The sequence below is a fragment of the Hylaeus anthracinus genome, unplaced genomic scaffold, assembly GCF_026225885.1.
Source record: "Hylaeus anthracinus isolate JK02 unplaced genomic scaffold, UHH_iyHylAnth1.0_haploid 11997, whole genome shotgun sequence".
In the NCBI taxonomy this organism is placed as follows: domain Eukaryota; kingdom Metazoa; phylum Arthropoda; class Insecta; order Hymenoptera; family Colletidae; genus Hylaeus; species Hylaeus anthracinus.
The window spans coordinates 3,566,506-3,579,728 of NW_026534344.1; the positions used below are offsets into that span (position 1 = coordinate 3,566,506).

Below are 13,223 nucleotides of genomic sequence, written 5' to 3' on the forward strand. Positions count from 1 at the left end.
GGTCCGCGCAGAGGCCGACACGCCGCAAAATTTTGGTCGGCGGGGGAAAACTGTGACGAAACGAAGGAGGACAGAAGGAGGAACGGAAAGAGGGACACAGGTACGTACAACGAACGTTCCTCTCGGAAGATTAAAGTGCGCTCGGTGCAACCAGAAAGCGAGTAGCCGGGAAACGGCTCGCGTTACAATTAAAATTGCAGGATCTAGTTAAAAACAGGTCCAGTCGAATAAAATAGTTTGTACAGAATTTGAGTAACGAAAGTTTGACTTCACGTTGGACAGAATTCGCGAGTCATTCGCGAATTAAATTTACGTAATGGAGTAAACAGAATTACTAGATGAAAAAACATTCGGTCTACGCGACGGCTGCTCGTTGCTATTATATTTACTAATCCTTTAAAAGTAATAATCAAGCTCGTACTCTTTTGTACACCGTACACATAACGAGTGATCGGAAGAAAGCACGGAGAAGAGGGGCGCAGGGACGTACAATGGACGTACCTCTGGAAGATTAAAGTGCGCCGGGTACGGCGGCGAGCGAGCTACCGGGGAATGGCTCGCGTTAAAATTAAAATTGCACACAAAAAAACCCGCAGCCGTCGAGGCTGGTTGGGTTAGGCGGATCGTAGTTCGAGGCGGACGACGCCGACGGGAGTGGAGCAAGGCCGTTGGCTCGTAATTTAAAAGCTTCTCGGTGGTTTTTAGCCGACTTCGCGAAGGCATTAGGGACCCACCGACCACCGGTAATGTACCACGACGTTTCTTGAAATCTCTTACGGTTTTCACGATCGACCCGCGCTGCTCGCTGGAACGTAGTTCAATCGTTCTCGAGCATGGCTGCTAGAGACATTCAGCGAAATGAATTAAAGCCTTTACACGAAATTTTACGCGAAAGTGTACCACGCTTTTCTTCGCAATCATCTATATATATATATATCATATCGTTCGAAGAACTAGGAGTATCGTAACGATGAAATCGTTGCTCGAGACTGCTTCCGACAGATTGGAAATCCGTGAATGTTTGATCGAGCGAACATTCATTTGCGTTGCAACGACGAATTCCAGAAACGATCTGTTCGTCCATTAAATTCGCCGCGCGCCTTCGCGTTTACGTTCAAACGGAGAAATCGCGATTATAGTTTCTGAAACAGTCGGCATTATTTCCGTCGGTGATCGACTTGCCGCGAAAGTACTTTTTCATTACAACGACGTCACCGTTTCACTCCCAACGACGACGAAACACAAAAAACCGACCGGATTCGATTCGATTCGATTCTCCGCGCTATTGCTCGTCGTTCCGCTTCAATTTAATCAACCGCGGCAACCCCATAAAATCCTTCGATATCTTACAATTTCGCGAAACTGGTAGCGCGTAAGTTGCACTCAGTTGTAATCGAAGCTGTAAATTAAAAGAAATTAGGAAGTCGGAGTTACGAAGTATTAAAGATTCGAGAATAGAGTTTTTGTTGTTTTATTGTAGGAATGTCAAGTTCGAGAAGGTTAAACGCACGGAAATGTCATCTATATTCTCGACTGACTACATTTTCGGATCTCGCACGTTACGCGCGGAAACGAGTAGAATGAGGACGCCCATAGTCAGACGCGTGGGTCGAGGTTATTGCGCGTATCCCGGTTGAAGTACTAACGTTGATTGCCTTGAAAACGAAGTCCCGAGGGCATGAATTTCATTCAAAATCTTGAACCTACCCTGTACCACGAATCGCCCAATGTTCTCTCGTATCGGGAACTTTGATCCCAATAATAAACTAAAATAAAAGCTTTGTCAACGACAAGATGTCGTAAGTACCTATATAAAACTTGTCCCGCGACCAAAAGAATTTTTAATAATTTCTCAAATCGGCCCCGCGTAGCCCGTGGCAAGACGTATCTTCCCCTTCGCAGCTCAAAGTTTCTATGGATCGGTTTACCGCCCTTCGCCGAGTCCCGACGCGGATATCACGGGAGCCCTGAAAATTTTATCGAACGGCAGGAAAAAGGAACCCGTCGATCTGTGACATTATCGACTCTATTACGGCCACGGCCGCAAGCGCGCACCCTGCTTCCAGCATTGGCCTTGTCCCCGGAGCGGAGTAACCCTCGAAGCATTCAAGACGCCAGCCGTGACGTTCAGTTTTACCATTCAGAGCCTTGGCAACCGCTCGTAAGTGGTCGCGGGGAAAAAAATGAAAGAGAGAAGAAGCAAGAAGAGAAATCTTCCCTTACATTTTCCACTCCGACACCATGGAAGTTTCCCTTCCGACCCCTGTCATCGCGTGTCCCGCCCTCGGCTCGGTCGCCAGTCGGACGCCAGAAGGCGGCGAACAGTGGAAAAAGTGAATTTCGCGGCCTTAATCTCTCCCGAGGATCGACTGCTGGGGTCTCGAAGAGAAGAAGGAAGCTCGGAAGGATTTGACGAGCTCTCGACGAATTTACGAAGTAATGGGAGAGGATGGAGCAGAAGAGGGGAAGGTCGAAGCGTGTTCCTGGCGAAATTACGAAACGGGACGGGACGAGACGGGAATGGAATTCGGGTGGGAAGTTAGGTCCGAGCCAGAGTTGCGAAATGAGGTATGGCAGGACGAGTGGAATGGAGATTGGAGGGTGTACGTGGATATACGTGCAACACGTGCGCGCAGAGGGAGGGGAGAGATCAAGGGACGAGGGAGAAGGGTGGGATAGAGAAGATGGAAAGTAAGAGGGGCCGCGAAATTACCTCGAGCAGCATTGCGCATCGGTCCGGAGGGTTGCGAGCACCTAATTAGCCACTCAAACAGCGCTGCACAAAGCGGCCCTCTGTTATTAAAACGATACACAAAACGGGGAACCGGTGCTATTTTTTCGAGCAGGAGGAGCAGTCGATGCCAACGAAGGATCGTTGCTCACGACTTCGGTAGACCGACTGTTCATTGTTAAAAGTCGAGAAGCTTGGAAATTAGTTACTGGAGGACCTCTGATAAGACCGCAACCTATACTACCTGTTTTGTCAGTTTGGTTGCCAATCCCAAAGTTGCCGCGTGCTCGATTACTACTTTTTCTTTTATTAAAAAGCATAATTAAATAATAATTTAAGAATTTTCTCACAGAAATAATATCGTTATTAATACATTCTGTATTCGAGTTTCGTTTTGACTAGTACAGTTGGGAAAGAATCGCCTTAAACACGATCGATCCGCGAATTATTTGTCATTCCCGTTTCCCTTTCGCGAAACTCGATCGGAGTTTCACCGTAACGTTGTCGAATTTCCCGCAGGGGAAAGGAGGGCCGAAACGCAAACAGAAAACGAACAGCGATAACGGTTCTCGCCCTCTGTTTTATCGGACCCATCATAAGGGAGGAAGAAAGGAACCGGAGGGTCGGTTGATTAACGAAATCGACGCGTGTCAACGCACCGTTTCGTGCCGTGGCGTGTCGATACGCATCGCGCGTAGAGGCTAAACGAAACAGGGACGAAACTTTCCGGTTATTAATTTTCTCTTAGACGTTCGGCGGTTTATTTGTACCGGTAGGATTAACGCTAAGTCGGCAAGTTTTTAGATATTAATCGACGCGACAGTGAGAAGGGAAACTCGCTGGCGAAAATTTTCCACCTATTCTTCCTATGATAGACGAAATCAATCGGGAACCTAATCGTTCTAGCGGGCTGATCTCGACTCGTGGCAAATTGGTTGTTCCTCGCGAACACCGTCTTCCATATTCAACGATCGTCGAGCGGTGTCGTCGACTCGACGAGGATGCTAATGAAACCTGGGATTCCGTAACTGTTTGGGTGCGCGTTGCCTCGGAACTACTGTCGCAACGTACGCGAGGAATTCCAACCCGCACGCTGTACGTCATCGACGAATTAACGATGGGTAGAGTAGCAGGATCGTGTGCTAGATACGAATGGGAGGTTAAGCAGAATTAGAGGATAAATGGAGAAAAGTGACAAATTCGCCACTATACGAACTGTAATTTTCTTTCTATTCGAAGCTGAGCAACTTTTTAGCTAATTGAACATGGTGCGCGGCACGTAAACCAGTGGAAAGATATAATCTTGTTGGCGACTCCGTCAGTCTGTGCTTCACAGCGATCATGACGTTGACGATATTTCAGGGGCATTTATTATTTAGCATTCGAGGACGAGAGAGTGTGTTGGTTTTGAGCGAAAGCGGCGACGGATTTTGATCTGCCAGAGACCGAAGCTACTCGCTTTCAGACAGTCGTTCCGTTCCTGAAATGTTTTAGGAATGGTAAATGTAATTATTACGGAACTACATGTATTCGTCTACTGTTCTCGATAAAAAATGTTCAAGACTGTACACATTTAAATGTAGGAAATAGGATAGAGGAATTACTGAAAATTATTCAATACGCGATCGTCCTGTGACTGTTGCGGTAAAAGATTTCATTTGGTCGTTGCATTTGGCGGATGCGCTTACGCGATTAAGTTTACGAATAGTGATTTAAGAAAGAACAAATTAGGAAAACGAAAAGCTATTCACGTAAACTACGAATTAATAAAGCTTTCGGTGATGCTTTCGGTACCCGAAGCTCAAGTTTCGTTAGTTTCGCGATATATCCGTCGCTGGATGAAAGAAAGTCTCGCGCAGCTGCAGACAGTCGGCACGTTCGCGAATTGTTTGCGATCTCCGAGAAACGAGGCGCGTAATTACGAGTGCACGAGCGTATAATAGATAGCGAGGCAGGCGTTCGTCGCAGCGCGGCTCTTTTCCGGCATTCCAGAAACCACGGTCGATAGCTCGCGTCTGCGGAGCCTGCTCCTTTCCATTCTCCTATTATCGTGATCCGTGATTGTTGTTGACGTTTGCTCAACGAACGACCCGTTTTTTCGACTTTGAAAAACACTCTGGTTCGATCTAACGATGCATTTCCTTCGCCAGCCTCTTCATCGCGATCTGTGTCCGGGTGCAACTCGATGGATCTTTAAAGACGTGTACGGATTATCGATCCACGTGTTTTAAGATTGAAAATCTTTTTATTCTCAAACAGCCGAAATTCATGTCCCATTGTACGGTGAAAAATGCCGCGAGACGATGAAATTGGTGGGTGGTAACGAAACAACCTTACAAAATATTAACAACTGTCACTTGATTTTCAATCTCTCCAACTCTTACACATTTTACATCTTCGCTCGACAGTCGGAATAAAATTGCGAGCGAATCGCGATCTATTTATCAATCGCGCATCTGCGCGTCTTGTTTCGCTTTTTCTATAGTCGTTCGACCGTTCGTCCAACCGCCACGAAACGGCAGCTCCGAGAGCAATTTACGCTCGTTCGCGAGGAATTACTCCCCCATCCCCGGTTGGGGTGTGTGCGCGCGCGGGCACGACGGTTTGAATCACGGGCTCGGGTTCGTTCATTGAATTACAGAGGAACAACGAGTGCTCGAAATTTTTGACGTTCATTAAACGGGTTCGGAGAGTTCTTTTCGAGTCATGATTTTTCCCTTTTCCAACGGTCGAGCCAACCCTTCGCCGCGTTTTCGTTTCGGCGAAGCGCGTTGCGAACGTCCAACTCTCGCGTAATAATTTTAACTCACCCCGTGACGCGGGGGAATAAGACGATAAATCCTCCACACCGACTAAATACCGATGAATCACGCGGACTGCGTGCTAACTACGAACGAATACGTTATGAAATGTAATGAGTTATGGAACAGCCGGCGTTGAACGAGTACGCGTCAGAAAGGGGTGGCCGATTCGAGAAGGTGCGAGAACGCGAATCGCGATCGCCGTTTACTTTTCGCATTACGTCATCGATGATACAGTCAAGGAGATCTGGACGAAAACCCTCCAAACGTGGTCCGTCGTTCGAGCGTTGAGGTAACGCGTGTCTCGGACCCGTCTAACCGGATCAGGTTTTTATCTGGACTTGTACGAAACGTAAATTACGCCTGGATTTAATGTTCCCTTGCACGTGATACCGGGTGGCTAACGTATCTAACGACGGGCCGTGTCACACGCGATAAAAAAGCCTCCGGGACAAGGCTCGCAATTTTCGTTTACTTCGGTCTTAACAAGTCTCGTTGCCTTTACGGGTCGACTGCTTTCGATAAGTACGTTTGTTAAACAGTGGTCGTTCGACTCGCGAATTTACATTTCTGGGTGGTCCGTCTGACCCACCTTTCGCGAGACTCGTATTGCCGTATATAATTATAAAAAAAATACACTTTTATTTGGTTATAGATTATTACATATATAAAATATAAAAATTATCGCGTGGCCTGCGTTTAATGTGTTAAGATGATTGTTTAAGATGCTCAAACGTCCCGTGTGATGTTTTTGATTCGGCGATGCATCGCAGCTAATACACGCGTATATAATAAACGTGGAAACGGACTGAATTCGAATCGCAGAATTCGTAGAACGAAGGCGATAACGTCGCTCGCGCCGGGATTCACGGTCGCCGGAGCGACAAGATAGCCTTTCGAATCGTAACTTTAAATTGGCCGGCAGAGTGATATCGGTGGCTTACGCGAACAGCATCGCGGAGAGCTTTCGTCGTGCCGGACGCTTTCCCGCCACCGACGGTCTCTATCTCTTCTTTTTGCTCCTTTCCGTACTTTAATACCCCCAGCCGGTCGGCCGAAACTTTGACCCTTGCCGTAACTAGTTATAACGCTCGGCCGTCTCGTTTCAGAGAGAAATTATACGAAATTATACCGACCCCTCCTCCGTGAATCAGTATGAAGCGCGAATGCGTCTCTCGAACTTGTCTATGGGAACGTCTGATCAGGACCGGCCGTATCTACTGGGGCCTATATGCGACGCGTACAGGTCGCAGTAGATACGGCCGGTCTTGATCAGACGGCGGAATAAATAAATTCTGCGGATAATACGCGTCGCATATATACGGTTATTGTATCGGACCCCGACAATTCTCCTGGACCCAGTGCGTTGTACGCACTGTATGTGAAGTATGAAAAACTACGTTCGTCTCGAACGGTGGAACTCGGAGGACGGTAGTTACGACCGTGTCTCGGGTGTCTAGGGGACCCGAAACGTAGGAATTTCGATTCGTTTCGATGTCAAATATTTCGGGATTCCTTCGTTTGGGTGAGAAGGGTTTAATCAATTAGACGGACCGGAGGGTCGCGGAGAAAAGTTTCAGTGGAAACGTGCCAGTACGACTTTCTCGGATTCTCCAATCATAGATGACCGAATATAGAGGGGGAAGAGGAGGAGGGTACGTAACGAGCACGTTGGATAGCGATACGGGGCGCGACGAGGGGACGCGGAGTGGTCGGCGGGTAATGTACCGTGCACACGATAAAAGCAATGTGCGGTGAATAATAAAAAGGGCCCAAGGGCTGGGGGATGCTTCTTAAAATTCGAAACGGTCGGACAGTAATAAATTATTAATCCCATTTAACCAGAGATTTCCCGTATTTGCATTCAAATTCATCGGCGATTCGTGGTCCGAGCGAACGCGGGTATCGCGGTCGGTATCCGTTCCGATTTGTCGATGGTGGTGCGTCCAGGGGCGCGGGATGCGCGACGGGAGCACGTCTCTTCTCTTCCGGGAATGTCCGTTGTTTAACCATTACCACGGCGAAGTACAAAAACGGAGAAATCCGAGAGGGTTTTTCAAAGAACGATCCCATCGATTCTGGGCGGACGTCGAAATTCGAGTAGCACGCGGTCACGGAGGAACACCCTCGCCGTCACGGTGTGCGGCAACGTGAGTTATCTTTACGAGTTCAGACCCCACTGTGAATGCCTCCGTTCCAAGCACGTCGCTCTAACGAGCTCGAAACACATCGGGAACACGCTTCCGTGGATTTTCAACGGGACGCCCCGCGCCGCACCGGAAACGGCGGGATGGATCCGAATTCCGTTTTCTTGGCGCGTTCGCGCGACGTTTCTCGCGTGTGCTACACACGCACACGTTCATCCGGGGTGAAACTGCACGACGGCACAGGGTCGGTTGCCGCGGTCGAAGCCACGAAAGGGCGAAAAATACTTTTCGTATAAATTGTCGCGCAGGAATTCCACGACGATGCACCGAACAAAACGCAGCCACGGGTGGAGCACGTAGCGACGCGCCGACGTTGCCACCGCGGGGTAGTTAGGGGCACCGGAGGGTGGAAACGGGAGTGAACCCGGGGAAGGGTGTATCTCGTAAAAATGCAAACTTCTCGCGTCTCCGTCGAAGTCGAGCGCGACGACATGGTCGTTGCGCGAGCCGTTGTCGTCGCCGTCGCCGTCGCCGTCCGAAAAGTTGCCGCTAGCGATTGTGCTAGAGAACTCTCGAGAATTTTTCATAAATTTTCAGTCTCGACTCGCGAGGAGGCAACCGTCGAATTTTTCAAGATTTCTGATTCGCCGAGTCAGAATTGCCCGAATAGTTTCAGCTCTGCTAGATGAAGCACGCGTTTCGCCGGAAGAAACAACGTCCAGTCATCGACGATGATCGAGCGGCTAACTCGGAATTGCTAGTTGCTTGGATAATCTTGAAAAGCAATTAAGAGTTCCGTCGTAGACGATGCCGACGGAAAGGTCGAAAATCACTTCTGGGTAGAACGTTTTTCAGTTTATGGGAAGTTTTCTGGGTTACGTTTCCAGCGGAAAATGTTGTAAACTTTTGAAATTTCGCGCAGTCTGTTCACCGATCTTTCCGTTTCGTGATTAAACACTTCGAGATGGATTCCGTCGATTATTCAGTTTTTTTTTCCAAATGATTTTTTCAGTTTTGTTCCGCCAAATGGCCAACTTTGTATAGTAAGCCACTGTCTATACACATTCCACTTTATATCTGGACATTTCTGAAAATTTCTTTCCCAACGTTGGATCGAAACGGGTCGCATGTCAATGCAGATTCAATAGATAATTTAGATAGCATCCCGAGCATACGGAAGTACGATACCTGGTAGCAAATATTTATTTTAAGGAGACTGATATATTTTGCTTCGTTCCATCGATATCAATTCCTTGTCGTTTTATGATGTATCGATGCTTTCAATCGTTCCGTTTCCCCGATCCGTTTCCACTCGGTATAAATAAAATACTCTGGTCGGTGTGAGCAAGCAACGGATAAGGAACATTATCGGATCGCACCGATTCGATTTTTACGAAAGTTTGGCGCAAGAAACACGGACCGTCGAAGAATATTAGACTCGTGTTACTTTCGGAGTATTCTAGTCGTGGAATGTTCCTTGGAAGACGTTCCCTCGATGCACATTTTCGAAGGGATTAACGTGCTCGCGTTGGAGTAAAGAAGTTTCGCGAGGGTCGCGAGAGGAAACTCGGTGAATCTTTCGGGCGGAAATTTGCAGGAGATTAAATGAAAATTGAAAGAGTTAAACGCGTCGGAATTTTTCAGCGCGCAGCGAGGAAAAGAGTAGATAGATTGCACGGAAGATACGGGTAGGGGGAGTCATCGCGCAGGATTACGACGAGCTTAAAATTTTTAATTTTGGTTTACGACGCGACTGAAAATCATATTTGCGGGCGGTACGCATACGCGCGCCTCGTCCCGAGCTGGAAACAACGTCGGTTCGACAATCTCATTTTCCCGGTAACTACTTTTTGCATTGTTCATCGGCAACGAGGAGTTTTGCCCGCCTGATAAACGTTAATTACGCGAAAACCTTCCGGTTGTCGGCGAATTAGTCTTGACCGTCGAAAAACTGTCTTGTTCGGCCCTCCCTGATCGATAAAGTATAACGCGGTTGAACTCTCGAAAATTTAGCGAACGCGATTGATGGCTCCGGCAGCGCAGGTGCTCGTCCCGATAAACAAGAGTTTTGTTATCGTTCAATTTGTCTGCTAGCTCCGCGTTTAATCGAATTAACGCTATTAAAGTCAATGTGCGCTCGGAATTCTCTCGCGTGAATTCGATCACGCGTAATCCAATCGACACGTGTTTTTCGTTTCTGTAGTCTTTCGCGATGCAACGTGCGCGTGCCGGGGAGAATTGTTTGCGATGCATTAACGTATCGCAACTAGAAACGAATTTAAATCTATTTCAATGGCAACGCGAGCAGAAGTGAGGATTTTCTCAGAGGAATTGAAACGAGGGTTTCGAACAACGATCTGTAGAATTTAGGTAGACGAAATATTCAAATTCATCGAATACACGGTGAAATTGCACCAGCGACAACAGTAACGGACAACGTCAACGATCGTGAAGTGACAAAGAGAATATTTCTGATTGGAATTGGTATTTCGTCTCTGAATTGACGAAACGAAAATCGACGTGTAAGAGAGGGACCGGAGTTACGTCAAAACACAGAGAGCTCATCGATATGCGCGATGGTATGCTATTGTAAATCGCTTGGTTGGACCGGTCCAAGGATGCATGGATCGTCAAAGGGAATTCACGGATGCGCGACCGCCGGCGCCGACGTCTAAGTGGCGCACGAGCGTTCCTCGCTTCCCGACAGCTGTATCGCGTTAATGGAGTAACGAACGGGAATGTGAACTGACCTGAGGTGGATAGTGATCCGGCATGGCGTGGAGAGCTTCTCTGTACGCGGACAAGGCCCTTTGTAATCTACCCTGATCGGCGTAGAGGGCGCCTAATTGAAGGAGGGCCTGCACTCTCGCCGCCTCGTGAGCCCTTTTGTCCTTGAGACCAGACCCGTCCAAGGATGCACCTGTCCGCAAAACCGCAGCAGCCTCCGTTCCACGTCCGACCGTGGCCAGCGCCGCGCCCAGATTCACGTAAGCCTCTGCAAAGACAAACGATAAGGATCATGAGCACCCTCGGATTACGAGATTTCCTTCGTAGATCCGCATCGCTGCGCTCAGAGATCGCCCATGAATTTATATAAATCGAACCGGCCCGCTTTTTTCCATTTCTCCTACCTAGATTCCACCAGACAGCCCATTCCTTCTTCTTACGGACTCTCTTACGCTTTACTCGTCGTCGTTCTTGATTTTTTCCTCTCTTTTTCCCACCCCTCGGATTCTTTGGAAATCTGGGATTACTCGGAGAGGAATTGGTTCGAGAACCGGGCAAATTCTCTTGCTCCGGTCTGCGCGCGATTTAAATTATAATCGAGTTATTATCTCTATTTGCCAGAAAAAAAATCGTATAGTTTCGCTATTATTTGAAATTGTTTATCGACAGCTCATTGGTCTGGTCGTCGTGAACGGACCTACCGCTATACATGGAGAATTCGGTTTGAAACACTTGCCCCGAGACGGTGATATAGTATAGCAGCGACGAGGGCCAATTTTCGGTGTGTTTGGCGGGTAAACAAGAGCAGCGGTTCAGAATATTCGAGCGAAAGGGCCGCTCCGTTCCTTTACAATTCGGACGAGCCGAGCGACGTCGGTCTTTAGCGTGAATTCAGACATTCATGGCGTCGCGACCACTTCGCTTCTTAGTCTGTCCGTTTCTAATTAAAAGGGCATTGCCGTGGTTCCGGACGGGAGGCTGGCTTTCACGGGCTGACGGCGAATCGGGTTAAGTCCGCATGAATTTCCGCCGCCGCGACGGCGAGCTGCTCGCCTTTTGTCGCGTACTCTTCGCGTTTCTCGACCTGGCCGGTAATTACTAAATATCGTGCGAACCGCCGTACGCCCGGGATCGTTCGTGAAAGCTGCGAGAAGCGAAGATTAAGTTGGCTTTCCAGCTAATTTCAGCCGTTTCTTTCGTCTCTATTCAGCGTGCGTCGCGTTTCGCGAAAATCTACATTGAAAATTACTTCGATACGCACTCGTTGGGACAAACAGTATAATTAAACGAAAAAAGTAGATTCGTGAAGTATAGGTGAAACTTCGCCGACGTCGAAAATATCGGTGACTCCGAGTTGAACCAAGTCCGATCTAAAGCTAAATTCTCTTTCCAACGGTTTCTCGATAACTCGAACTCGAACTTTCGTCCACGTTTGATACTAAATACAGTGCGAATAATCTGACGTCCGCGGAGGCATTGACGAGCGAAGATTAAGTTATCTTCCCAGCTAATTTCAGGCATTTCTTTCGGTTCTATTCGACGGCGGGGCCTCTTTGAGAATTTTAATTAAAATGGTTTCGTCCGGTGAAAGGATTCCGCGAGCCGGCGGAAACGCTGCCGGCGATCCCGCTTCCTTCCGCGGACTTCGTAAACTTTCGATCGCCAAGTTTTCTCCTATTGCATCCTTTCCTTCTCGATCTGTTTCTTCTTTGGTAACCTCCTTATACATCAGAAATGTACAACGTGATTCGAATATCGCTTTCGATTCATTTTCTTATTTCCTTCTTTCCTCGATCGAAATTTTCGTCTATGTTAAACTTTCATGCATTATCGACTGTCACCGTAAAAATGGTCCGATCCTCGGCACCGTTTAAATTGCGCACCCCTGCGGTACGCCGTTGTTGTCTCCGTTGATCGCACAGCCGACGGCGTCGAGGCGAACGCGCGCCAGCCCCGGAGCGTCGTCGAGACGGACAAAAAACCGCGGTCGACTGTAACTTTAATTAAAAATTTCAAGTTTCTGGGAGGCATTCTTCCGGGACGCTCTCCGAGGCCGCGTCCTGGAATAACGAGGCCAAAGTGAAATGTATTAAAAAGTTTATTTCCACTTTTATTGTCGCCTCGGTGGGTCTATTATACCGGTGGAAAGAAAGAGAAAAGAAAAGGAGCAACGGAGCAGAATAGGTCGAAGGGTGCGTTCCTTCGTTCGAAGCAACTTTCGACGACGAATTTTTTTTTTTTTGTTTCACCTTTGCCTGAGACCTCCGAATTCCATCGCTTCTCGGGCTCTGTGGGGCGTAACGCGACCGCTTCGATGAAGCGTACCGGCACGGTTATGGTCGTCGAGAGGGTTAACTTTCGACGGTAGTAGCCATTCGACGCGCTAAGCGTAATATAGCGAGCTCGTGGAAACGGGCTGCTAATCCCAATATCATCCCACGCGATATTCCAACACCGACGTAAGACGTTTACTCTCGAGTTGCGCAATATAAACACGCGCCGAGAGGGACTCGCATTAACGAGCCGTGTGATTGAGAAATTTTCCAGGCGCCGCTATCGCGTCGACGCAAATCCGATTTGCTTAACGAAATCCTTTGATATCGGAGCAAAAAGTCGGTTCCGATATCGTCTCGATATCTCGGCGATGTCGATGGGTTAGCGCATCCGAACGAGGTTGGCGACTGGTCGTTTCCATGATAAGATGCGGGACGTAGAATTTTTGGGGTAGGTTTCATCGACGCGACTCTACGAGAAGAAGTAATTGTCGGGGTAAGTCGATGAAAAATGGTCAAAAGAATAGCAGCTTGAATTCGTAGC

The 13,223-nt window shown here is 48.1% G+C and overlaps 1 protein-coding gene across 3 annotated transcripts in view; it reads right to left on the reverse strand.

The window, feature by feature from the left end:
* Positions 1-13,223, reverse strand: part of LOC128889391 (protein O-mannosyl-transferase TMTC2) — a 157,842-nt gene that overhangs the window by 13,981 nt on the left and 130,638 nt on the right. For all 3 annotated transcript variants that reach the window (XM_054146982.1, XM_054146979.1, XM_054146981.1), the window contains exon 7: positions 10,430-10,674. In XM_054146982.1, coding sequence (XP_054002957.1) covers positions 10,430-10,674 — 245 coding nt within the window. The remainder of the gene's footprint in view (positions 1-10,429; positions 10,675-13,223) is intronic.